Genomic DNA, 25,978 nt, shown 5'->3' with positions numbered 1-25,978 from the left:
ACGAGAGTCCGTTCTTCAAATTTTCCTTGATATATATAGACCTGCGTGGTGGTCTATTGATCGGTATATATACTATGTATGACTTAAGAGTTCGGAATGACCTTTGGCCTTGATGACTTATCTCCTCTCTCTTGCTATTTTTTCTTTAGAGCGGAGATAGCACTAATATATATAAAGTGTATTTATTAAAACGAGTCAAATGATCTTCTTTAGATCTAAACTTATTTATTTTTATAAAATTATCTAAATTACTCTAATTAATTAATCATACTTTTCTATACTCTTAAACACTCTATTACTTCGTTTCTCATCTCGCTCTATGAGTGGATCTATTTTCGTTCAATAGCGGTTGCGCTCCAATCGAGATGGAAGTAGAGGATCTACACTCCGAGCTCCAACGATACCACCCTCTCGACTCTGCTCGGCTTGGCTCCCTTCCCTCTCTTTCATTCTCCTCTCCGCTCAAAAAGAAAGATACGAGAAAGAGGGGACGGTATCGCTATATCAGATGTGAGGCTTAAAAGAGATGAGCGAGAGACGAAATGGAGACATGTGGATGAGAGATGGTGGAAGCGGCAACTAGGGTTCTATTTCTCTTTTTCCTTCGCATGGGCAAAAAGAGGAATGTGATAGTGAGACTGATAAATGCAAAGTTTCTTTAGTGCAAGATTGAACTATAGGGTGTTTATTAAGTTCATCAAGTCTCTTTGTGAACTTAATTTTAAAATTTATCAGATTGATTTCAAGTGATGAATTCAAACCATTAAAAGCTATCTACCTTACGAGTGTCTACATGCAAAAATTTTAAACTTTTGAATTAATTTAGTATAAAGTTAAGCGGTCAAAATTAGAAGGTTTATATATTCATTTGCATTCACTAATTTTTTGAATATTTTTTGACCACTTGACTCTACAAAATTTGTTTGAAAATTTACATTTTTTGCAAATAGACACATCACTCGCAAGATATATTTGGATTTCAACAGTTTGAATTCATCGTTTGAAGTCAATTCGATAGGTTTTAGAGTTAACAGTTAAGTACACAAAAATACTTCGTGAACTTAAAGAACATCCTAGTTCTACTCTATAAGCTCTATACGACAGCATCACATGGATATTCATATAAATTAACCAAGTAAAAGAATATAATAAATTTTGTACATAATATATCACAATATATACACACTCTAGTAGAACCAATTCGAACTTTTTTTCCCCACAATCAAGGAAAAGGAAAAGAAAAAAGAAAAAAAATACAAGGTTAAAAATCTTTCAGATATGCTTCATTTTTGATGTATAGCGCTGTGTTACATACCATAAGATGATAGCAACCTTCCATGAAAAAAGATGTCTATCCTTCCATAATCTTTCTCTCACCATTCCCAGCTGCGGGTAGCGTAGCCCTCAGTGTGAGCAGTGAAAGAAAATGCCGATCGACCTTGTTATTATAGAATCACTGTGATAGCAAACATAGCATATATATCTTTTTCTTCCATTTTTTTTCTTCTGTTTTGGAAGAGATAGCAGATAGCACACAAACATTAGATTAGTACACACAAATCTAGTATATCACATCATCTTCACCAATTTACAATATATACGACACACATTTATATATAGCGCATGGTTAGAGCTGGTGGGGTGTTTGTTGGTTCATGGAATTGCTTGTATACGTGAGAACCAACACAGAAATTTTTCCCCGGTGAAAAAGTTCTTTGGATTATTTCTCACTCATTATTCCCAAGCAACGACAGCGCCCTCCGATGTCAGAGGGGACAAAAAATGGTGGTGGATTCCCATTACATGGTCGTCGTTAGTGATAACAGACCCACCTCCATGTCCGCCTGATGTCTCTCCTCCACTGCCACCTGATGTGTCGGGGTTGAGCAAAATCGAGAGCTCTTCCATTGTTTTCTCAATCACAGAGTCCTTCAGTTCTGATTTTAGCATCGAGTTGTTCAGACCTGAATTGAGGAAAATTTATTGTTATGCTGATTTGGTTATATAGAAGGATGAAAAGCAATAGTTTATGACTGAAAATAGTGAAATAAGAAAGTGTACGTAAATTATGAAAGCTCAATGATAATGAAATAATAAAGACGCACCGTTAGTGCAATCCTGACCGACCCACTTGTTTACAAGTTCACCTTGTCGGTTCATGCCACCGCTGTTTCCTCCAATATTACCAGGATTGCTATTTCCCCAATTTGTTGTCTCTGCTGGTATTAGTTGTGGCAAATTTGGTAAAGATGGATTCCTTTGCATATTTTGCAATCCAAGACCTGATTGTGCGTCATAAACATTTACACCCATACCGTTTGAACTCGCCCTGTGGACTGCCCCTGTACCAACTTGAGTCTGCTCTAGGTACATATGGGATGAAGGCATTTCACTCTTTATTGGCTGGTAAGGAGGCATCATAGCAGTCGAGTTTGCACCGAAATTTGTTAGTCCATAATTATTCATTTGTGACCTGAATGCATTTGTATTCTGTCCACTGTTTGCAAAGGAGAGCATAGGCAAGTCCGTCTGCATTTGGTTTGCAAAATTAGGGTAACTTTGGAAGTTCTGATTTAAGAGTGTATTCGCACCAATGCCGTTTGTCTGTGCATTTGAGAAATTCAGCGGAGATGGTTGCAAAAGGAATTGTGAATTGGCACCATTGAAACTTGTGTTTCGGTTATCAGAAAAGGTGGCGATCTGTTGGTTCATTTTGCGGCTAAGTCCAAGCTCTCGTTCAACTTCTACTGGATATGGAGGTAAACCGGCACGTTGTCGGCGCTTCAGACGGGTGTTCCAGTAATTCTTTATCTCATTATCTGTTCTTCCATCCAACTGCAACATAACAATGCATTGCATGAAATTACAAACCATAACCTCTATATGCATTGGCTTGATTAAAATTGTAATTTCTTATCATATATCTCTATATATATACTCACATGAGTGGCTATACGTGCCCACTTATTACCAATGCGTGCATGCAATCTCAAGATAAGCAATTCTTCTTCCGGCGAAAATGGGCCTTTTTTAAGATTAGGCCTCAAGTGATTAGCCCACCTCAGACGACAACTCTTGCCGCATCGTGCCAGGCCGCTGCTTCTCTGCACCGCATTCCAATTGCCTTCGCCATATCGCCTGACGTGCTCTACCAAGATTGAATCCTCAGCTGCAGTCCATGGACCCTTTCTCAACCCCGTATTCACTGCATTTGCACCATTTGTAGCTTGGCCTCCATTCATGCCACCATTTTGTCTTTCTTCATTGGCTCCGGTTACGCCAGCTGTGCTGCTGCTATTGCTGTTGATGCTATTTTTCGTCATTCAATTATCGGCTCGAATATGGACACCTCTTGTTGTGCTATCTCTATCCCTTAATTTCTTGATAAAAAAAAATAGTTGAGAAGAGAAGAATAGGACGATACGTACTTCCTCTTCTCTTCTCGCTTTCTCTCTCTTTTTGATATTTTATTTTTTTTGATATTGGTGGTTTGGGTTTGTTACGATATAGGGGAAGAGAGGAGACAGATAGTTATAAAAATTTTCTAACCATGGTTATTATTGGTTAGATTTAGGTCAAGCTCTTATCAAGAAGCTGGGAATGAAATCGACGAGTGAGAAAAAATAAGATAAATAATTAATATACATATATATGCTCCGAAAAGGAATTGATGTACTTTTGTGTTTCGGAGCAATGCGGTACTGTGGATTGTAAAAGAAGGTTAATGAAACCTAGAGAGGGAAAGCTTGAGAGCCAAGGGGGTGTGAAAGGCTAATTATAGGGGGTGGTGCAGCTTCATTCGCGCATTATTCGCCTTGATTCGAATGGAATGATTCATGCCTATTTCATGCTCCATGCATCGAACATAAGAACTGATTTGGATACAACAATTATGTACGCGACATATTGTGATTCTAAACATGGAAAGCGCGTAAGATGAGTTAGCTTAATTTTAGCTGTCTCTTTTGCACCCCTAGCCTGCATGCATTCTTTCAGTATATGTTAATTAGCATTTCGATTAATAATTTTAAAAATAGAAATATTTTCTTAGAATTATTACGTAGAACTTGCTATAAGCAGAAATTTTCTTAATAAATATTGTCTTTTACACATGCACGTTGCCAGCGCACACATATAGACAAATCCATGCACGCATACATTCACAAATTAATACATGTGCGCGCATGTATTAATTATATATTTTTTTAAAGGTTAGTGGCAAATTACATATTGATTACGTATAATCGAACTAGTTATATATATATATATAACAAGTAAATATGCTTATTTTTGTTGGAAAGGAGAACACACTACACACTGGGAAGTCACTGGTATACATGCCTATGATTCTATGAAATTATTAACAAGTCTCCTTTTAATTTTAATCACTAGCTTGTATATATTTCCATTGTGGTTTTTTAATTTATACTGCAAACTAATCATTCTATATACAAAGTCTGTTATAACTTTTTGGATTTTCCTTAAAAAATAAATAAATCAAATCAAGTATCATATTTTGGTAAGTTTTCTTAGCTATAAAAGTTTACAAGTTCATATAAAAAGACATTATTGGGACAATTTTTTAATTTAGAAGAAATATTAACGAAGAAAAAATAAATGAATTATATATCCTAGCCAGCAAGTCCAAAAGATAATTCTTATCATATCCTCATTTCCTTTTCTTAAAAAAAAATATGGTTATTAAATTCAAACAGCCAAAATATGTGTGTAAATTAAGGAATATTTCTGTTCTCTTTTGTTAAAAAGTTACAGTTGGGGGTCAAGCAAAAGACCCCACAATGTCGCATTAAGGTTTTGGTAGTTATAATTTTAGTCAAATATAATAGCTTTATTGCATGTAAGTAGGATTTATATTTTTTTTTGTGTCAGTTTACTGTTCAATTGGATTTAATACGACAACCGCTTGGTCAAAGAAGAGACTAGAGCACAAGGTTCAATATAATTAAACTGGTCTAATGATAAACTGCTTCTGTTGGTAGTCAAGCAAGAAACACTAATCTTGGATTATGGTCTTAATATATAGTTAGTTTTTAGTCAACTAACTATTTTTATTAATTATTATATTTTAATTTGCTTAACATTCGGGAGTTAGCTTCATTAAATGTAACTGAATTCATCAAGTCACTGTATGCACCGGTCCTCAACAGAAATTATACTAGCTATAGTTGTAATAAATTGGAATTGCCATTAATTCATGTTGTACTATTGCTGATTTGGCTAATTAATTACATTCCGCTTAGATTATTACTGATGGCTTTATAATATATATATATTAATGCATTAACTTCTACAGGTCAGCAGTAATTTCATTTAGGAACATTTTGACAATGTACAAATTATACAACTAGTACTTTTAAACAACTAATCATTATACGAATAATTTTGAACAATTATGCATTCATGTTTATTTTATATAAAATATAAAAAATAGTTGGATGAAGTATATTTTTCTAATCTAATAAAATTATTATTTGTTGATGTACGTGGTATTTTAGTAAAACTATATATATAAAAGCAAAATAAAAATGTGATAATTTTTTATGGGCATATAGAGAAAATAATATAGATCACATCTAACGGTTTTATTTTGACGTTTAAGTTTTAAACTTTGAGTTATTTAAGTTTTTAAAAATGGAGGCATGATGGAGGCATGATGGAGGCACAAAAAATGGAGGCATTTGAACCCTCCTCATATATATATATATATATAAATTTCAATATTTGGAGAATTATAACAATAGTAACAACATATGCATGAGGCTATGGGATTGTAGAAAGTCGCTGCTTTTGAATTTTCCCGAATTTTCAAATCAAGTGAATTTCTACCTATCTAAAAAAAATAGTAAAAAAGTTCTAAATAAAATATAAAATTTGGTGCACAAGTGCATTTTCTGTAATAAGATTATGTTGAACAGCTTAGATCAATTGTTTCAAATTTAAAAACATAGATATTAATTCATAGCGTGAGTCGATCTGTAATATGCATATGACTATAGCCTCACTCTATGAAAGTATAAATCATTCTATTTTAATTAAACAAGTCCACCTTAAACTGTTATACATTAATATACAAAAATTATTAATTGTATATATATTAGAGCTAATTATACTAAAAAAATGCACCCGTAGAAATATAGGACATATACTATAGCTAGAATAATAAATAAATTAAATTTCAAGAAAAAAAAAACTATAAGTTTTTTAAAGGATAATATTATCATAAAAACATATTATACTTCGCAATTTAATTAAATTTTAACAGCTAACTAATTAATCAAGTTTTAATTGCAGTTGATTAATCGAGCTAAATGCATGCATGGTGGCTGGTGAATCGGATTTGCTCGTAATTTGGCTCTCGAATTACAAATTAAAATTAATATCCCACCCGCATACACTTTTCATAAGTTTTCTACAATATATTGGTAGGAAGAATAAATATATATATATAATTGCAAGTTTGCAGCGCGCAGAAGAGTACTTTCTGACTATAAGATCAAATGTGAATAAAATTAATTATATAAAAAAATTTATACAGCAGAATTAATTTTACAGTATTCATAATATTTTATTTTAAATTATATAAAAAGTCGTGTATAAGTACACAAAGTTAATTAAAAAATAAAAATAAAAATGACATTTTCTTTAACTAGCTCTGCCTCTAAATAAGATAAAATAAAACTGAAAATAATATTAATTAATTACCACTTCAACTTCACAACATACTAAAACCTATAAACCCTCCTTGGATCTCTACGAAATCTAAACTTAATTTAACTTTATTATTCACACAAACATATAATTAACTTTATCCACAGTATATCTTTTCCACAACGTATCTAATTAATAATATATTATTATACGAGTAGAGACCATTTTTGACAATGATCATTTTGATAATTTTCAAAATTATCTTTTAGTCAATTCAAATAAAGTTTAAACTTATAAAATAAATTTATTGATACGGTATAGAATATACAAATAAACAATCAAAATTTATATAATTTTTTATATCATTTGAAATTAGAAAAATTTCATCACTATTTGCTATTGCAAATATGAAGGCAAGCATGCACACCAATTTATGTGAGTTAATTCAAGTTAATTAAGGTCTGTTCGAGAAGTTGTTTTTTTTATGAGAATTAGTGAAATTTTTAATTAAATAGGAACTTTTTAATTCAAGTTAATTCACGATCTATACTGTCGGTATACCGTCGCCAATACTACCGTCACAAATAGAAAAAAACACTTTTACGACGGTATACCCTCGCAGATAGTCACTTTTATCGTCGCGAATACTCTCCCATTCTTGTTGGCCAGTTCGGATGACCTATTTTCTCTCCAGTCCCTCTCTCTCCTACCCTCTCGCTCTAGGTGGGTGTCTCACTTTACCTCTCACATACATAGATAATGATATGTATAAATACCTATGTTGTAAATAACAGTGTGCTATCGACGAGTATTACCAAGCGATTGATAAATATGCAGCTGATTAATCAGAATTATGTGTATAATTTAACATTTTTATTAAATTTATGTATATATATCATAATTTATTAAAAATAATTTATTTAACTCATTAAATTTATTAAATAAACTTAAATTAACTTAATTCTATTATTATAACATGACACTATGCTTATATTTTCTTAACGCATTAGCACTTTATATGTGTAAGTAACACATTTATTTAATGAAAAATAAAATTTAAGAATTAAAATTTTTCAGATATTAATAACATATTATTTGAAAAAAATGAAACATTCCAACATAAAATCACTAAATTTAGTTTAATAAATGAACATATCGTACTAATTGAAAAAAAATACATTAGTAAGTATAACAAATATATGGTATATAAATAACAAAAGAATTAATCGATTTCAAAGTAAGAAGAAAAAAAAAATATAAAAAATATTGGATGTACGTCCAAGCACAAATAAAACTATAATACATGATTTATAAAACTTATTATCACACACTATCACAAAAAAATCAATGTGAAAATAAATATTCACTATAATAAATTAGAATAAATGAAAATAAACAAGAATAAACGGGAATAAATGGAAATAAAAAAAGATTAAATGGTAAAACAGCCAATTAATGAAGAAAAACAACTGATTAATAATTTCCATCCGCAAACAAAGAGCTGTTAAGTGTATTTGTAACGGTTTAAAGATTCACCATTTGAGCTTTCATTGAATCAATCAAGCTTATCTTTTTATCAGGTCGTGTTGGTTGCCCTAATTAATAATAATCGGGCTAACTGCCGTTAACAATTAAATGACTATTTAATCGGCCGTTAAAACTATTTTTTACAACACTGATAAATACATCTTTCTTTAATTCACTAGAACTTGTGGGATTAAACTATAGTCTGAATCCGTACATGTTTATTTTTTATTTTTTATCAAAACTGATGTTGACATCTCACTTTTTTGACAGCTCATATTTTTTTATAAATTATGTAAGTTAAATATATGAGAAAATTTACAATACATTATTGATTTAATTATTTACAGAATTTTTCTTATTTTAAATAGGTTAAAAATTCAAATAGAAATATATATTTTTAAAATGAGGAGGATCCACTTACACCATTTTTTAGTGACACCAAATTACATCTTATATTTTCAAAGTCTAAACAGTCGATCTAAACGTTCAACATGATAGATATATTAAAATGTGCTTGCATACAAATTTTACATTTTTTTTGAATTTTTTACTATTTATTAAGTATTTTACAAAATCGTTCTTCAGAACATTGAATTTTTGTACCCATCTTAATAACTAACCAAAAAATTCAAAAAAAATGTAAAATTTGATCTGCAAGTACATTTCAATATATCCATCACGCTAAATGGTTTGGATTGATTGTTTAAACTTTGAAAATATAGAGTATAATCCAGTATCACAATAAAAGAGTGCAAGTAGATCCTCCTCTTTTAAAATATATTAAGATTTCTCACAATTAATTTTACAGTATAACCGAACATGGAAATAAATCTGCTGTGATTTCAATGGAATAACAGGTCTGTTATTCCGATCCCAACCATTCAACTTCATTAAAATTTGTGTATAAAAGGTTTTTTCATTGAAATTTGCGCATAAAAAACTTTGAATGGTTGAGATCCATTGAAATCACAGCAGATTTATTTCCAACCGAACAAACCGGCTTTAAAGTATATCTAAAAGGTGTTGACCATGCCATCTGTCACACAGTTCATGTATTTCCACTTTGGTCAGGACAAGGCAAAATTTTGGCGCGCGTCTGGAAAAAATTTAGTGAAACATTCCCGGCCGGGGCACACAAACAATGGAAGTGGGACCCGTTGTCATAAACTCAAGGTTCTGGACTAAGAGCAACCAAAAGAAGTGTCCGCAAGAGGATAGTGGAAAAGTCAACGACAAATGGCGACCTCTTTTTTCTTTTGTTTTTTAAATATTTTTTCTAAAACTTGGCAGCAGAAGTAGAGAAGAGTCTAGACTCTAGAGACTGTAAGTCGGTTGGTGGGCCAGTGCTAACACCAGACCTACAATTATATCATATGTGGACTGGGCCTTGGGTTGAACATGTAGCGGATCATTCTGTCGTACATCTCTTCCCGCTCCACCAAAACTGAATTGACACTTCAACCACTGACAACTGTCCACCAACTAGCACGAAGAGAACCTTTGAAAGATCTCCTGAGGCCATAAGAAACATACCATTCTATGAGGTTACTCTAAATGCATTGTAGGTAAGATCGTAGTAATAAGATTCGTGAATAATTCAGATTTAAGCTAACTTTGAACCAATCAGTAAATAGTATGATAATTCGCGAATTAAATGATCAGTTCCAATTTATTCAAAATTTTTATGAATTCTTTGTATTATTTGAGTTTTGTTTGGAAAAAATCTTCGCTTTGTCAAACAAGTCAATTTGGCTTTTCCTCTTCCAATTCATAGGTTCTCCAGACCAAAATGCGTTTTGAACAAACCTACAACACGCTTAATTGCTTTGAGGTAAGATAAAATAATAAATTAAGATATAATTTTATATTTCAACTGGACCTAGATGTTACGTTACAAAATTTTAACAATTAATTTTTAATGATTTAAAAGCAAGAATCGAAAATCGTGCTAACAAAATGGAAGTTTAAACCTTAATTAAGGTTCCTCTAAATAAGTAAGTTAAGTGTGAATCGAAACTGCGTCGAAATTTCGAAGTTCTGAACCATTATAGGCCCAGTGCGTCCGCACTGGTGGTGAGTGCGGGTGGCTGACCCGCACTGGCCTCTATTTTCCTTTGATTATTTTCTGAAATTTGGTGCGAGTGCGGATGGTTGACCCGCACTGCGGGTGTGTGTGTCCGCACTCATGATTTTCTGTGTTGAATTGAAATTCCTGAAATCGGCTAAATGCTGAGTGCGGATGGGTTGACCTGCACTACGGGTGGGTGCGTCCGCACTCATGATTTGCTGTGTTGAGCTGGACTTTCCTGAAATTGGCTAAGTACTGGGTGCGGATGGGCCGACCCGCACTAGGCTCGGACTTTTCCTGAAATTATGTCAAAAATTTCCTAAGTTCCGAGTGCGGGTGAAGTGACCAACACTGCGGATGAGTGCGTCCGCACTCGGAGATTTCTGTGTTAAATTTCATTTTCCGAAAACCGACTAAGTGCCGAGTGCGGGTGAAGCCACCTGCACTACGGATGAGTGGGTCCGCACTCAGGGTGATTTTAACCCTAAAACTCAAATCCAATCTTCTCTCTCTTTCCACAGCCCCATTTCCCCATTTTTAAGTGTGATTAAGCCAGAGAGAGAGAGAAAGCTCCAAGTGACGCCAAATCACGCTAAAGCTCGGGAAATCGAAGGCGGAGCTGAGAAATTGGCTGTAGATCTCTCATAACCTTCTGATTCGGTATTTCTTTCTCTCATTCTCTCTCGAAAAACTCAGATTTCTCGATTTCTCAGATTTTCGTTTTAAACTCGAGATTTGTGTCCGAATTGCTCGAGGATTAGTTCCTTTACACCTCTTGCTTGTTTATTTGTCAATCTTTTTCCCGATTTTCCTTCGATTTGGGATTTCAATTTTTAGGGTTTTCGTGCCAAAACCTAAATTGAGCATAATCGTGAATTGATTAGTTTAATCCAACCGATGAGACTTGTAATCGGTAGGGTTACCTCTTGATCTTGAATTTCTAGAACGTTTAACGGTTAATTTGAGATTTTGATCAAATTAGGGTTTAACCAATCGGTAAATCAAATTGTTACGAGAACCAAAATAGTGAACCGATAAGTGAAGTGCTACCAAATTGAGAGTTATATGGTATAGAGGACCTAGATGAAATTGTGTGTGGTGTGAGATAATTTTTGGTAAGAGATAAGGAATCAAACGAATTGGTACCAAAGGATAGGAGATTAGTTAAGGTGTAAGCCCTAATATAACTCGAGAGAACCTCTCAATCGTGAACCAATGTTAAACCTAGTATACGTGTAATATAGGTGTAGGCTCGGTCGAGCAAGACCTTGCGGGACACTTCGAGACGTCTGATCCATAAGTACGCGGTACGCTCATCGTAATCAGGTACGGGATTCTTGGACTTGTTTGATACTTTATTTTTAGGAATTAAACTGTGTATTCGTTTGTCATGTTGAATATCATTGATTGCATCATTGAATTGTGTAAAGCATTTGCATAGCCCAATCAAATTAAACTCGAATTGATGTGACTTGAGTGATTTGCATGCTGGTATGGTTGTAGGTTGTGTCGATCTATTATGATCTGATTTTGATTGAAAGTCACCACAAACTATGGATGTGAATGGATTTACGAAGTTAAGCACTTGGATCCAATGAATTTGCAAAGTCGGGCTGTATACTGACTTTGATTCCCAGGATCCTAATGGCCTTAAGTGAACGGCCCTTAATGTTTCCCAGTACCGGTTGGGACGAGGGAGGGTGATTATGTTATGATGTGTGAATTGGAATCGTGGGTGACTAGTGTGTAACGTCTGTGGCTCGGTGGCATTCTCCTACGTGTTAATGCATTTGGACGGTCAATTGAATATTGCGAATATTGGAAACGATTCTAAAGAGAATTTTCTTTATGTGACTTGAACCAGACCTTAATAACTGTTAAGCCAAGCGATTACAGATGGGTGTCAGATAAAGGGTCCAGCTCGGTGGAGTGTCTATAGATGTCAGTAACCCTACAGACGAGGGTTTGACAAAGGGTCCAGCTCGAAAGAACATCTGTAGTTGCTACAAGCCCTAATGAGTCGAGTTAAGCCAAATATGTGTTGTGTTTGAAATTCATCTTGGAAATTCCGTTAACTGTGGTTCAAATTGGATTAATTGTTGTCAAGCATTGGCATTATGTTATTTACGAATATATATCTGTTTGAACTGTTTTGGTTTGGGTTTCATTGTTGAATATGGAGTTTGATTGCAAGTTCAATAATCTAACTGTGGCAAATTTCGCATTGAGAATTTATTCTCACCCCCACCCTTCGGGTTACTTTACAGGTACTGGTGCGACTGATTCCGGAGAGGCACGAGAGTAGTAGGCCTTAGTAGCTTACCATTACATGACCCTAGATATGTTTTGTTGTATAGATTTAGGGTAGGCCTCATGGTTGGTATCCGGATGAGATACTTTTGTTGTATTATTTTCTGTCCAGACTGTGTACTCTGATTATATATTAGAAACTTGCTTTATATTGCTTGTTGTTTTGTTGAATTGTTAATTGCCTTGTAAGCATACACGGCGTTGTATGCTTACGGCGGGGGACTGTTGCGACCCGTGGCTGCGGGGTGTGACACTAGATAAGTAGAGTAGTTTAAGAACAAAACAAGCAATTTTGCATAGATATTCTTTCCTTTCTGAAATTTTACATAGATAAATTTTTTTATTATTTGAAATTTACACACATATAATTACAAAAACCATTAAGGTCTCCTAATGTGAATGTGGTATATTGCAAAACTTAAAAATAATTTCAAATAATTTTTTAATTATATTTGAATTATTTCTGAACCAAAATACAAAATTTAAAAATAATTTGAAATTATTTTCGAATTATTTTCGAATCACAAACTTTTGAAGTTCTTTTTCTGAGATGTGACTTGACAGTCGGTCGGTTTCGACCCAATTAAGGTGAACTTGCCACAGAAGATCTGAAATTAGTGGACTGCAAAAGGAAATCCTTGCTTTGTACCATTTTCTGGTTCGAGTGATAAATCCGGAGCTCCACGACAAAACCAAACCACTTCACGCCTCCCAACATGTGCAGATCTTAATTTTGAATTTTTAATACGATTTTAATGCATCTCTCTTCTCTCTCCGTGCTTTGTGTCGGCTCCTTCCCTCCATTTCTCTCTCTCCCTCTCCTTCTCCACCATTTCTCTGGTGCATTCTTCTCATATGCTTTGACCAAACACCGTGAACCGTGGAAAAAATAGATGAGCTGTGGCTTTCTGTGGAGAGGCGAATCTGTAGCCATTTGTGTGGACTGTGGAGATGAACTGGAGAAATAGAAGAGGGGAAGATGGTGGCGTTACTACTAGATGGACTCTTCTCCTTTGCATTGGGAGCTTCTGTGTTGGTCTCCTCTTTACTAATATGTAATTCTCTCTTTCAATTTTGCGATTTTGTATATTTTTAACCAGTTTCGTTCTTGATTCATCCAATTTGTGTGGGTTGGGTATCATTGCTCTAGTCGGAAGGAGTGATACTGATAACTGTAGATCTAGTCGGATTTTAGGAAATCAGACTATTTCTCTGTTCAGAGGTACTGAATTGTATAACTTTTATCAGAAAATTTGGTTTATACAACTGAATCCACCAAATTTGTGAGCATCTCAGATTTCTCAATTTTCCATAAGCTTACTATGGTTGAGCTTCATGTCTTGAATTGTTCCTCAATATGCCAATGCAGTGACATGTGTCTATGTAAGAGTTGAAATTTGGTCTGTCTTGCAAATTTTAAGAAGCAAATGTTTTCTATTCGCAGTATTTGGGATATGCCAGAGCCTGACGAATTAATCAGAAGAAATGAAACTATGATAGATGAGATAAAGCTCCTTTCTGGAAGCTGTGATTCCATTAAAGTCAGTATTACTATAAATAATTAATTTTATTTTATTATGTATAGTTTGTTTTTGCGAATGTAAACCTATCTTTAGAGACCTGAAAGAAAAAAGGAAGTTGCAAACTGGGGAAAATAAATCTAATTTTAGTAATGTCCATTGACAAAACTATGTTAACTGGGTGCAATTTTTGTGGTTGTATTGTTTAATTTTGCATAAAGTCCTCTGGCCCTAAATTGGGTTTTGGGTGCACTTTTGTCAATTATGAAGAAATCATTGGTTTTGTCTGAAGTGCACAAACTTATTATAATTTTGCTTGGTCGTTCTGTACATTCAGAGACGAGAAAAGCAACCAAGGAAGGAAATTATTCAGCTCCCTGGCACACAAGACGTGCAGTAAGTTTCTCAAGTCAAATTTAAGTGTATTAAGGTACCAACACAGTACCGACCATATCTTAGTAAATTTTGACTTTTGTTTCTCATCTTTTCTTTTTTTCTTTTTGATTTTTCCTAGAGACCTAGATAAAACAATATCACACTTAGAGATGGAACTAGCTGCAGCAAGATCTGCGCAAGAGTCATTGCTCAATGGGGCCCCCTTGTCAGAAGATTTAAATTTCAAGGTTACCGAGTCTAGGGGACGGTCGAAATATTTCATGGTGATTGGTATAAATACAGCCTTTAGTAGTCGCAAGAGACGTGATTCAATTCGTAATACTTGGATGCCTAAAGGTATTATTCTGATTTTCTTCATAATTATTTTATATGACATATTTTGTTCTGAATGAACAAATTAGAAAGGAATTTTGTCTATTAAATACCAAAAGCAGGCCCCTTTCATTTGCCAAACTTTATTGTTTTCATTTTCAATTGATCTTATTATTTTTCAAGTTGATAATTGTGATTAAGCAAGATCTAATAATTAGGTGAGAAAAGGAAGAAACTCGAAGAAGAGAAGGGTATAATTGTTCGTTTTGTTATTGGTCATAGGTCTGTAAACTCTGCCTTTTCATATCTTATTTTGCACATTCTCTTATTTTAGAAATAATATTTTTTTGCCAACTTCATCCAAATAATATCTAACAAGCCACAATCTGTTTCTAGTGCAATTTCGGGTGGTATAGTAGATAGAGCAATTGAGGCTGAAGATAAGAAGCACGGTGATTTCATGAGACTTGTGAGATAAAATATTCTTTTAATCAATCACCAGCTTAATGTTGTAAGATGCACCTGTATTAAACCTATTTGTTCATCATATAATTTTCATGAAGGATCATGTAGAGGGATACTTAGAATTATCTGGGAAAACAAAAACATACTTTGCCACTGCTCTCTCCCAGTGGGATGCCGATTTCTACATAAAGGTTGATGATGACGTACATGTAAATATAGGTAGGTATTTCTATGTATTTTATGTAACTTGTTCTTTCTGATGACATACTTGATGAAATTCTGAATTTCAACCTTTTGCTATTCTTTCAGCATCTCTTGGGCATGTATTATCAAAACTAATTATGAAGCCTCGAATTTATATTGGGTGCATGAAATCTGGTCCGGTCCTCGCTAAAAAGTAAGTTTTTGATAAGTGTGAAAAGTTATTACCAGATAAGTTACCTGACAATTGAGCATTTTGGTTTGTTATACAGAGGTGTAAGATACCATGAGCCAGAGTACTGGAAGTTTGGAGATTCTGGAAATAAGTATTTCAGGCATGCTACTGGCCAGTTATATGCTATTTCGAAGGATATTGCAACCTACATATCTATTAACCAGTAAGATATTATTTTTACTTTTAAGTTAAAATATAAATAATATCTATATTGAAAATTTGTATTTAAAGGAAGTACCAAAATGTAAAAACAAAGTATGAGTGGCCCAGCCATTAAAGAAAAGAGCATAATATGTTCATAATTTTTCTTAATTGTGTATTGTATTGTAGGCACGTTTTGCACAAGTACATAAATGAGGATGTATCATTAGGATCATGGTTGATAGGATTAGATGTTGAACATATTGATGATAAACGCCTTTGTTGTGGCACTCCACCTGGTAATTTTTTTTGTTTTCAGATCTCTCTCTGTCTCTCTCTCTCTCTCTCTCTCTCTCTCTCTGTCCACACACATAACAATTCCAAAAAATTTCAAATAATATGTAATATGGTCATATGGATATGTTCATGACTATGAAACATGTTGATGCCCCCCACATCCTCCGGTCTCCATTCTACCAAAATAGTGCCAAAATCACCCCTTCTTGCTCTCTTTCTCTATGTGTATAAATGAATGAGACAGAAGGATTGCTTTACGTATATCTGTTAAAACAACGATAGCATATGGAGGACATTTCACATGCATGTACCCCGTCTTAACGGGCTTTTTCGGAACATATGTGTTCCTAATGGGTACAAGTGCAGAATTTCAGAAATTTCACTTGTTTTTCATGTTTGGTTGATCACATTTCATTTGTCTGAGTTCCTCATGAACATTTTGTGAAATAATAGATTGCGAGTGGAAGACTCAAGCAGGGAATATATGTGCTGCATCTTTCGATTGGACTTGCAGTGGCATATGTAATTCGGTGGATAGAATGAGAGAAGTTCATCAAAGATGCGGAGAAAGTGAAAATGCTCCTTTCGAAGCTGTTTTCTAAATCTAGAAACTGTATATTGCTAAACATTTGTATTTTGTTATTTGGTAGTATTTACTACTGGTAAATCATAGTGGAGCAGCTGAATGGACCTCCGTTTTTACCATATGGTCTGCTCATAGCTCAGGAAAAAAAATTAAAATGTAGGGAGGGCTGGATAGGTGTTGGTGGGTTCATTTGTTTACAAATTATTTTTTGTCTTGTGCACATAATTTCACAAGTTATTGTAATAAAAGTCAATTTTGACTATCATCTCGTGGTTGATGTTTCGGGATACGGTGGTAAAACATTAGTAAAGAAGTTACCTTATATAATTCTTAGTCTGTTGAGTGAATATATATAGTATGACTAAATTGCTACCGGTAGCACTTCGACCTAAGTGCTTATGGGGTCATATCTTTGTATTTGATGTTCACACAACAAATCCAAATCGTTAGATGTTCAATCTATATTAAAATGTGTTTGGAGATAAAATTTTACATTTTTTGAAATTATTTTTACTATTTATTAAGATGGTTTGAAATCGTTGTTTTTTTAATGGTGCAGAATTTTAATAAAAATAACGATTTTCAAATCGTCTTAATAAATAGTAAAAAAATTACAAAAAATGTAAAATTTAGTCTCCAAGCACATTTTAATATAGATTAAATATTTAACAGTTTGAATTTGTTGTGTGAGCATCAAATACGAAGATATGACCCCGTAAGCACTTAGGTCGAAGTGCTACCGGTAGCTTATTAAGGAGTTTAGGTCATGTTTGGTTGTGGAGTAAAGTTAAACCGGATTAAATTTCTTACTTCAAGCTAAACTGGAGTAAGTTAATCATGTTTGGTGGAGTAAGCTAAACCACCTCTCTAGGTGGTGTAAGTTACTCCGGTTTAGCTCAAATCTTACTCCATCTTAAACCGCCTATGTTACTCCTCATTTGGCTTTTTAAGCGTGGAGTAAGGGGTTTACTTCACCTCTTACTCCACAACCAAACATGGCCTTAATGTCTAGATCCTGCAAGGGTCTTGATTTACTGTTTTTTTTTCGGAATGATGCTCAGCCGTTGAATTTCCAGATCGCACATAGATGAATTTTCGAAATTATGAGCTTCAACACTTAAGTATGCATTGGTCGCGCCGCATATGATCCCAGTGCCCGTAGACCACGCGCACCCTTTTTCTTTTTTTCTGCTGAAGGCGGGATTCGAACCCAGTTGGGTTCTGTTGGTGCCAAAATTCTTACCACTACACTAGAGTTCATATGTGTTATCTTGTAGATAAATATAGTATTTAACTATTTTTCTCTACAAATTTGATTTAAATTATCTCTCCTTATTAAGGAGCTTAATGTTTTATACTACATAATTTGCTCCCGTTGCTGTGTACGAGCACGATTACTAGTGTATATATATATATAGGGTCCGGCTAATTTGTTGCTGGCAGCATTTTAGCTGGAGGTGCTGCCGTCCCTTTTTTTATTTTGTGATGTCCAAATAACAAATCCAAATCGTTAGATGTTTAATCTATATTATAATCTACTTGGAGACTAAATTTTACATTTTTTGAAATTTTTTTACTATTTATTAAGCTGGTTTGAAAATCGCTAATTTCAATACTACAGAAATTTACTGAAAACAGCGGGTTTCAAACTAGCTTAATAAATAGTAAAAAATTTCAAAAAAATGTAAAATTTGGTCTCCAAGTAGATTATAATATAGATTAAACATCTAACGGTTTGAATTTATTGTTTGAACATCACAAAATAAAAAAAGGGACGGCAGCACCTCCGGCTAAAATGCTGCCGGCAGCAAATTAGCCGGACCCTATATATATATAATTTCCAAATTCGAAATTTAGATAATCAACAATCCTGCCTATTCTTACACTACGACCCAATCTTCAAATGCAGCATCGAATATCAAAACAAAGCACAAAATATTAATACCAACATTACTAACTCATCGATTCATCCCCTAAATGATTGGGCATGAACTTAACTCTTACCAGGCAACTAGCTAGATGTCACACATCCCTTAAGAAACACCAGTTGTTTTCTTCTCCAAGATAGTAACCACAAAATATAAAGAAAAAAAAAGAAGAAAGAAAAAAGATACAAAGCATAAACTTCTAATATTTCTTACTACAAGCCTTTGACACCTCAAATGCTGAAAGTACTGACCGCTCCCTCTTTTCCCTTACCATTGTCACAAAAGCAATCAGGCTTGTTGGATATTACTTCTGACGACTCCTCAGCGCTCTGCACATCCTGGTTGCGAATCAATGCACCTCCTGCTGAAGACCCACTACCCTCTGCACGGTAGATAGGACCGTGACTGTAAGGAAACGCAAAATTAGAACCCAGCATAACTACAGGAAAATACTGGCCTCCAACTCCAAGAAAGAATGGATATCCATGGATTGGTGCCCCTGCATTTCCAAATGAAAAAAATTATGAATAATAGTGAGGCTGACATGAAGATTGGAGTCTAAAATAGGGCAAGGCAGTTCACCATTAAGGTTTTGCATATTTGGCTGACTCTGAAGTGGAGCTCCATTTGATGAATATCCATTGATTGGTCCCCCTGCATTCAAAATATATTTTTTTTATCAATAATAGTGAGGCTGACATGAAGATTGGAGTCTAAAATAGTGCACGACACTTCACCATTAAGGTTTTGCATATTTGGCTGACTCTGAAGTGGATCTCCATTGGATGGCTGATTCTTAGGATCGATTTTGGAGGCAATGTATTCCTGCAATTTGGTGTGTTTGAAGTTCCTCTTTGCCAAGTTCTTCCGCTTGTTGGCATTCCAGTGATTTTTTATTGCATTTGCCGTTCGACCAGGTAACCACTTAGAGATCTTGGCCCACTGGGATCCTAGTTTCGAGTAGGCATTCATCAATTTTTCGTCTTCCTCTTCCATCCAATCACCGCGCTTGATTTGTACATGCAAATTGTGTAAAACATAGTATTTCATCTGCAAAACCTTGTAACAAAATTTAAATTGAAAATAGTAACTATTTTTATTTGCAAAACCTTGACACTGGTTTTTTCTTTGTGGCAAATACATTCTTTAATTATCGAAGTATTAACAACCAAGAGAAGAGCATAACATACAACTGGAGTTGGCCTACTTCCAAGAATTTAATTTTTACTAATTACTTCAGGGTGGAAAACATGCACAAACTATAAATATTCACCTTAACATCAGGACTTAAAATATTTTGCCACCTTTCTCTACACTGTTTGCTATTTCTTGATCGGATTGCCTTTGCAACCCTTGCCCAGTTTCTTTCTCCACACTTTGCCACTAGCATTTCTAGCAATCTACCAATATAAGGATGAAAATACTATTAAATTCCATGCAAGTAGGATATTATAAAAAATTTTAAAAGTTAAAACTATCAAAAGATCAAACTAAAACTAACCTATCTTCTTCTGGAGTCCAATACCCAACGACATAACACGGTTTAGTGATAGAATTTGAATTTTCAACTACCCTGGCATCTACCAGATCTGCTTGATTGCAACCTGTACCTTGAGCAGAATGTTCCAAACTGTGCATCACAGAAGGGTGGCTGTTGATGGAGGCCGGAATTTGCTGTTGTTGTAGAACGCTACCATAATTAAGAGAATTATCAAAATGCTCATGATCCACCAAAGTTCTATTACTTTGCTCAAGACTTTGATGAATACTAACATCCGACGAGTTATTTGTAATCACCTAAAATAAATTTTCAATGAGTTACCAAAAATTTGAAAAAATTAATGCAAAATTGCATATAGGGGGATCTCTTACTACTGAAGCTTATATTAAGTGTAGCACAACATGATATTAATTGTAAAGAAGGTTCGAACATCACAAGTTGTCGTAACCTCTTCTTTGCATAAGTATTCGAAATTCAATATGTAAACAACAAATTTCAACTGTTGATCTCATCCATCTACATGCATGGTATCCATGCAAAATTTGTAATATTTTAGTTTGTTTTGCCTTAAGATCAAAGAATCCGTAAGATAAATGGATCAAGAGTTAACTGTGATAGATCAAAGAGATCAAGAATCCGTGTAAATCTTAGTCCATCTATTTCTTGGCCTCTTGATCTCGTACAAAACAAAAAAAAATCACAAAATTTATGTGCCCGCATCGCTCTTATAAAATAAAATTAATGATAAATATTTGGATTAGTCATTGAAAATATAAAAATATTAATAGAAAAGGGAGGTTGTAGCACTAGAGACTCATAATATCCATAAAAATTAGCATCGGAATCCTCCCCAATTGTAAAAACATACAATAATTTATGTAGTTGAAAAGGAGGAAGAACCACAAAGTTTTTTTGCTTTTGCTCACCGATATGGCCTTTCTCAGAGAAGTCATCAGGCTAGACATTGCTCATTAAGATCCTACTATGCAGATTTTGGAGACCAACTTGGTAAAGGAGATGAAATGTCGGTCCGGTGAAAGGATATGGGTTGGAGTGCCTTAGTGAGGTTACTAGTTTCGGTTTCCCTTTTGACACCAAAGCCTCAAGATAACTATACCCCCAATTGTCGTTTAGTAACAGGAGTTTCAAACTTTTTCTTATCATTATCTAACACTGGCTTATGAATGTAGACATACTTAATTAAGTGTTAGGAAATCCATTTAAGTGTTAACACAGATTAATGCACTTATTTTTTGTTACATTGAACTTCAGATTGATATATCCATCGCATATTAATCAAATTGATAAAGAACATGAACCAAATTACTAGATCAAATTCTAATAAGAAGTTAGCAAAAATGCTGCATATTAAGTGCAGCCTCTGCATTTTCAATAATGCATAAATACCATATAGAGTTGGACAGTTAATAAAGACTCTGTACAATCGTTATTGTAAACACGGTCAATGCATAAATGAATTTAGTTATTCTTGGTTGGTTATGTAAATACTGATTTTATTGTTAAATTTAATACTTTGATTTGGTTATGCATTCATAGGTAAATAGATATGCAATTTGTATCCTATTTGTAGATTATATGTTTCCTGCTTTTAGATAGTACATGCAAATTAATATTGAAAATTTGCATTTTCTTTCCTTTTACTGTGAAGGAAGCCTTGGGTCTTTACATCCAAAATATAAATATATGGGTGTAGTAAGTTAAGTGAAATTTAAGAGATTATTTAAATGCCATGCCTGGTCAAGTGTTCTTCTCTCTCGTTAATTAGGAGAAATAGATTCTTCCAATATAATGAAGTGTGTGAACACTAGTTTAATTATCAGATAGTGTATCAAATTGTTCTGTAAATATACATTCGATCATTCCTTTAATGAGTATAGGATAGATGGTATTTAAGGTTAAGGAAAAAACTTTTCCTTTAATCTGTTAATTCTGAGCAGTCATATCCATATTGGAAATTTTCATTGAAATTAGTAAAATATATTTACTAGTCAATGTAAGAATTCTTGCATGACCTGATATTGTCAAGGAAATGGATTACAAACCCTTTGCTCTTGAAGATGCTAAGGGAGCTGAGACCTTGGCTGTACGTACCTATTAGGAACCCGATATACAAACCAAAAAAATCACTATGGCATTTCATCAAACACCTTTTGTGCGTCAAATGAATGCATCAATATGCGCATAAAAGAATGGGTACAGATACTGATTTTGTTTTAGGAGGAATGTTAACTCTAAAATGCGCTCGAAGCATAGATTTTCTCTACACCAGCCATGTAAAATATTTAATAAATCATCTCCAGTAATTATATGGAGGTTATACCATAAGGCTTGCGCTACACACACTATAATCTATGCACACCTGAAAAGGATCACACCAATCATGGATGTATAAATTCCTTACAGGCTCACCAGAGATGCGTCATCATCATAGTACTGATAATTTTCAAGATAAGCATGAGACACATTGAGAAGAGAATAATACCTTTGGCTATACCAGGCCATACCACTCCGCATTAGCGACAAAACATCCTCATTGTTTCCTCTCTTCCTTTTCTCTTCTTCTTCATCTCTCTCTCTCGGAGGTTCCACTGAAGAGACGAACGAATGTTGAGAATAATTACTTGGATACTTCAAATATTGTATTCAATCATAATTCAAAGGTACCAGAGTTTGAATCTGGTCCTATATGTTTGGCACGAATCTCAAAGGCACCGTGCATTACAGGCTTGAACTAATTGATCCAAATTTTGAACGGACGGTCGGGATTTAACTCAAACGGTGAGGTAATGCAGAGCATCGGGACTCATTCAATCACCCACAATTTTTTTTTTTTTTTTTTTCTATTAACGACTGTGTTCAATCTAGGGGTGGCAACGAACCGAACCGAACCGAACTTACTTTAGGTTTGAGTTTGGTTTGAATTAATTTCGAACTGAACCTGGTTTGATTCGTTTCGAACCGAACCCATTTCGAACTACACATTTTTCGAATCGAACCCGAATCGAATCACGGACTAAATTATTTTTTAGCAGTCCTAGTTATACCGGTAGTTTATACATTAATTTTTTCTCGCGGGACAATTCACATGGCTTCCTTTTACCGGTATGAACTATGAAATGAGTGTTTTTAAGTTGAAAAATTGTTCATGAAAAATACATCAGAAACGGCTTTCCTGGTATGAACTATGAGAGACGACCGAAGAGAGAGGAGAGACAGTCATCTAGGCCGGAGAGAGGAGTGACAGCCGGAGAGACAACCAGTCGCCGAGAGCGTCAGCTAGATTTTAGAGCTAGAGGGAGAGTGAGTTAGGGAGAGGTGGAGAGAGAACTAGGTTATTGAGATTTGAGAGCGAGGGAGTGTCGGCTACGTTAAATTATGACTCTCTATCTTGGATTTTAATTTCATCAGGTAAATGGACGGCCGATGTTATTATGAGATTTGAACCATAAAAATGATCGAACCCATTTCGATCGAACCAGGCTAGGTTTGGGTTTGGTTTGAATTAATTCCGAACCGAACCTGGTTTGGTTCGTTTCAATTTGAACCCATTTCGAATCGAATTAAAATCGAATCAAACCCGAATCAAACCCGAATCGAATCACGAACCTCGAATTTTTTTGCCAGCCCTAGTTCAATCACCCAAAAAAAAAATAATGACTATATTTAGCCACCCAAAAAAATTAATGTCGGTAAAGTTTTTGGCTTAGTTTTACTCCAAACAGATATAAAACATAAATAATTCTAGCATAAACTTAAAATTTTTATGATATATTTGTTTGATATTTAAAACTATCATTTAAATATAAAGATTAAACTTGTATATGTACTTTTTTCCATTTAAATAACATGTATTATAAGATTTTAGTGGACTTATAATTTGATTGATAATTAATTGAAAAATTGTCTAAACTCAACTGGAATTTTTATATTGTTTGATAGAATGCCAAATAACTTTTAAATTTGTTCAAATTTAATCTTAATACACACTATATATTATTATGAAAAGACATCTATAATTTGTTATAATTTGAACATTATATTTAAGATATTAAATGAAGCTCTTGTAATAATCTCCAAGTGCTATCAAATGCTCCCAATCCATTCCCCTTGTTTCAGAATATAAATAGTTCCATTCATAAGAAGTTGCATTTATTAATTTATTTTATACCAAAATTGTCTATTTAATAAAATTAAATTCAAAATGATCTAACTAATAAAGTATCAAATTTAATTTCGAAAAAAAAAGAACTTCTTTTGTCCATATTAATTTTTTGCTGTTACAAAGTAGCAAAAAAAATGTTGGTATGAGACATTCTATCATCATCTTTTGCACCAACCATCATCAATCTCTTGCACCTAGCTTTTGTTTTGTTTTGTTTTAAATAAGTTTGGATTGAAACGAGAAAATACTATTTTGTAAAAAAAAGAATCATTAGTAATAGAAAAAAGAAATTAGGATGGGAGTAAGAACATGTATCTGTCCTTATTATTTGTGTAAAAAAAAACATCAATAGTGATTAAAAACAAGGTTCATCCTTCCAAATTCTCAAAATATATTTGTTATTTTCTTAGATAATTTTAAATATTAACTTATTTTAATAAACAAATTTCAGCATTTTAAAGAGAAAAAACATTTTTGAATTTTTTTTATAGATTAGTGCAGATCGATTGACATCAAATGCGTGTGGTACAAGATGATTTAATACTGCTTGTGACCCGAACAATTTATGTTAGATTTTAATTGTTCTTGAAAACGAAAAAGGTTCGGGACTTTAAATTCTCTACAAATTCACGAAATTAAGTATTACCCCCAAATTATCAATTTAATAACAAGAAATCAATTATATTATATTAATGGTGCATCGAGATAAAAAATAAGTACTACACTCTCTCAACTAGTGAAGAAAAATAATCATTCTGTTATTGATTTTGTCACGTTATGTCACATCATGGTATGTCGTATTATGTGTATTTATCACATAACGCGACTATTTTTTATTATTTTAATCACATCACATAAAAATAAATTTTAGTCATGTCATCTTTTTTCTTCACTACTTTAAACCCTTGCTGCAATGTTTTAGTGGTGCTGGTGCATTGATTCAATTTTTCCATTCTAGTGAAGAACGTGTGGTGTAGAAATGATAATGATACATGTGTTAAAATCTCCATCTCTCTTTTTTTGGGAAAGGACATTTGACAGACATTGAATTAAATTTGGTTAGATATCTAGTCGGAGCCATTTCATCCACGTTAAAATTCACGCATCCATTTAATTTTATGAGACAAATTTTAAAGCGGATTGAACACCACATTCCCTTATCTTATTCCAAGAAACCTAATTCCTCTTATTATGAACATCTTCAATTCCAAATTCTGACTCCAATGTTAAATTTTCAGATTGCTAAAACTTTTACCTAATGTTGAAATTTATTTTCAACGTCCTTGATTGGATGAAGCTCAGAGATGCAGTAATTGCTCAAACAATTAAACAATTTGATTTAATTTCAAAGAAATCGAATCTGGGATACAGAGAACAGTAAAAGGAAAATGATAGGTAGAAACCGAGAATTTTTTTTTTTTTTTTAAACTCAGTAGAGGCTACAAGAAATTCTTATCCAATTGCATAATCTGTCCGGTTACAATGGTTTGCTTTTATATAAGCGAAATGAATACAAAAAGAAATTTCTAAAATGATCGATTGGATTGTTCGAATGCACGCGGAGCTGCCACATCAGCGCTTAGTCACGCGGTCCCTGCTGATTTGGTTAACGACCTCTTCAGCAGCCTCGCTTCCTTCA

General features: G+C 33.8%; 3 protein-coding genes and 1 long non-coding RNA gene across 6 annotated transcripts; 1 reads left to right on the top strand and 3 right to left on the bottom strand.

The window, feature by feature from the left end:
• Positions 1 to 1,208: 1,208 nt before the first annotated feature.
• Positions 1,209 to 3,693, bottom strand: LOC144562195 (uncharacterized). The gene is made up of 3 exons (XM_078311365.1): positions 2,943 to 3,693; positions 2,106 to 2,835; positions 1,209 to 1,964 (listed from the first exon to the last, which is right to left on the bottom strand). Exons 1-3 carry the CDS (start codon positions 3,321 to 3,323, stop codon positions 1,735 to 1,737), a joined length of 1,341 nt encoding a protein of 446 aa, XP_078167491.1. The 5' UTR covers positions 3,324 to 3,693; the 3' UTR covers positions 1,209 to 1,734.
• Positions 3,694 to 13,305: 9,612 nt separating this feature from the next.
• Positions 13,306 to 16,992, top strand: LOC144561806 (putative beta-1,3-galactosyltransferase 2). Its single transcript, XM_078310902.1, has 11 exons — positions 13,306 to 13,629; positions 14,019 to 14,115; positions 14,432 to 14,490; positions 14,609 to 14,826; positions 15,021 to 15,084; positions 15,199 to 15,271; positions 15,366 to 15,486; positions 15,577 to 15,664; positions 15,741 to 15,866; positions 16,034 to 16,143; positions 16,595 to 16,992. The coding sequence occupies exons 1-11, from the start codon at positions 13,526 to 13,528 to the stop codon at positions 16,741 to 16,743; spliced, it is 1,209 nt and encodes a 402-aa protein (XP_078167028.1). The 5' UTR covers positions 13,306 to 13,525; the 3' UTR covers positions 16,744 to 16,992.
• On the bottom strand, positions 15,504 to 16,127 carry LOC144561807 (uncharacterized). Its single transcript, XR_013513926.1, has 2 exons — positions 16,038 to 16,127; positions 15,504 to 15,653 (listed from the first exon to the last, which is right to left on the bottom strand). It is a non-coding gene; the product is annotated as an uncharacterized LOC144561807 (long non-coding RNA).
• A 1,700-nt stretch (positions 16,993 to 18,692) lies between the features above and the next one.
• On the bottom strand, positions 18,693 to 22,763 carry LOC144562426 (uncharacterized). 3 transcript variants are annotated; one of them, XM_078311647.1, is made up of 6 exons: positions 22,660 to 22,763; positions 20,157 to 20,452; positions 19,929 to 20,055; positions 19,393 to 19,714; positions 19,238 to 19,309; positions 18,693 to 19,154 (listed from the first exon to the last, which is right to left on the bottom strand). In XM_078311647.1, exons 2-6 carry the CDS (start codon positions 20,291 to 20,293, stop codon positions 18,886 to 18,888), a joined length of 927 nt encoding a protein of 308 aa, XP_078167773.1. In that variant the 5' UTR covers positions 20,294 to 20,452; positions 22,660 to 22,763; the 3' UTR covers positions 18,693 to 18,885. The 3 variants fall into 3 exon arrangements, with proteins under 3 accessions (XP_078167773.1, XP_078167771.1, XP_078167772.1); XM_078311645.1 differs by lacking the exon at positions 22,660 to 22,763 and adding an exon at positions 21,083 to 21,917; XM_078311646.1 differs by lacking the exon at positions 22,660 to 22,763 and adding an exon at positions 21,083 to 21,907 and having other exon boundaries at positions 19,393 to 19,663.
• Positions 22,764 to 25,978: the final 3,215 nt, after the last annotated feature.

This window comes from Carex rostrata, chromosome 11, assembly GCF_964058835.1.
Source record: "Carex rostrata chromosome 11, lpCarRost1.2, whole genome shotgun sequence".
NCBI classification, from domain to species: Eukaryota; Viridiplantae; Streptophyta; class Magnoliopsida; order Poales; family Cyperaceae; genus Carex; species Carex rostrata.
The sequence above is the reverse complement of the archived record's forward strand: the minus strand, read 5'-3'. Positions and strand labels throughout refer to the sequence as shown.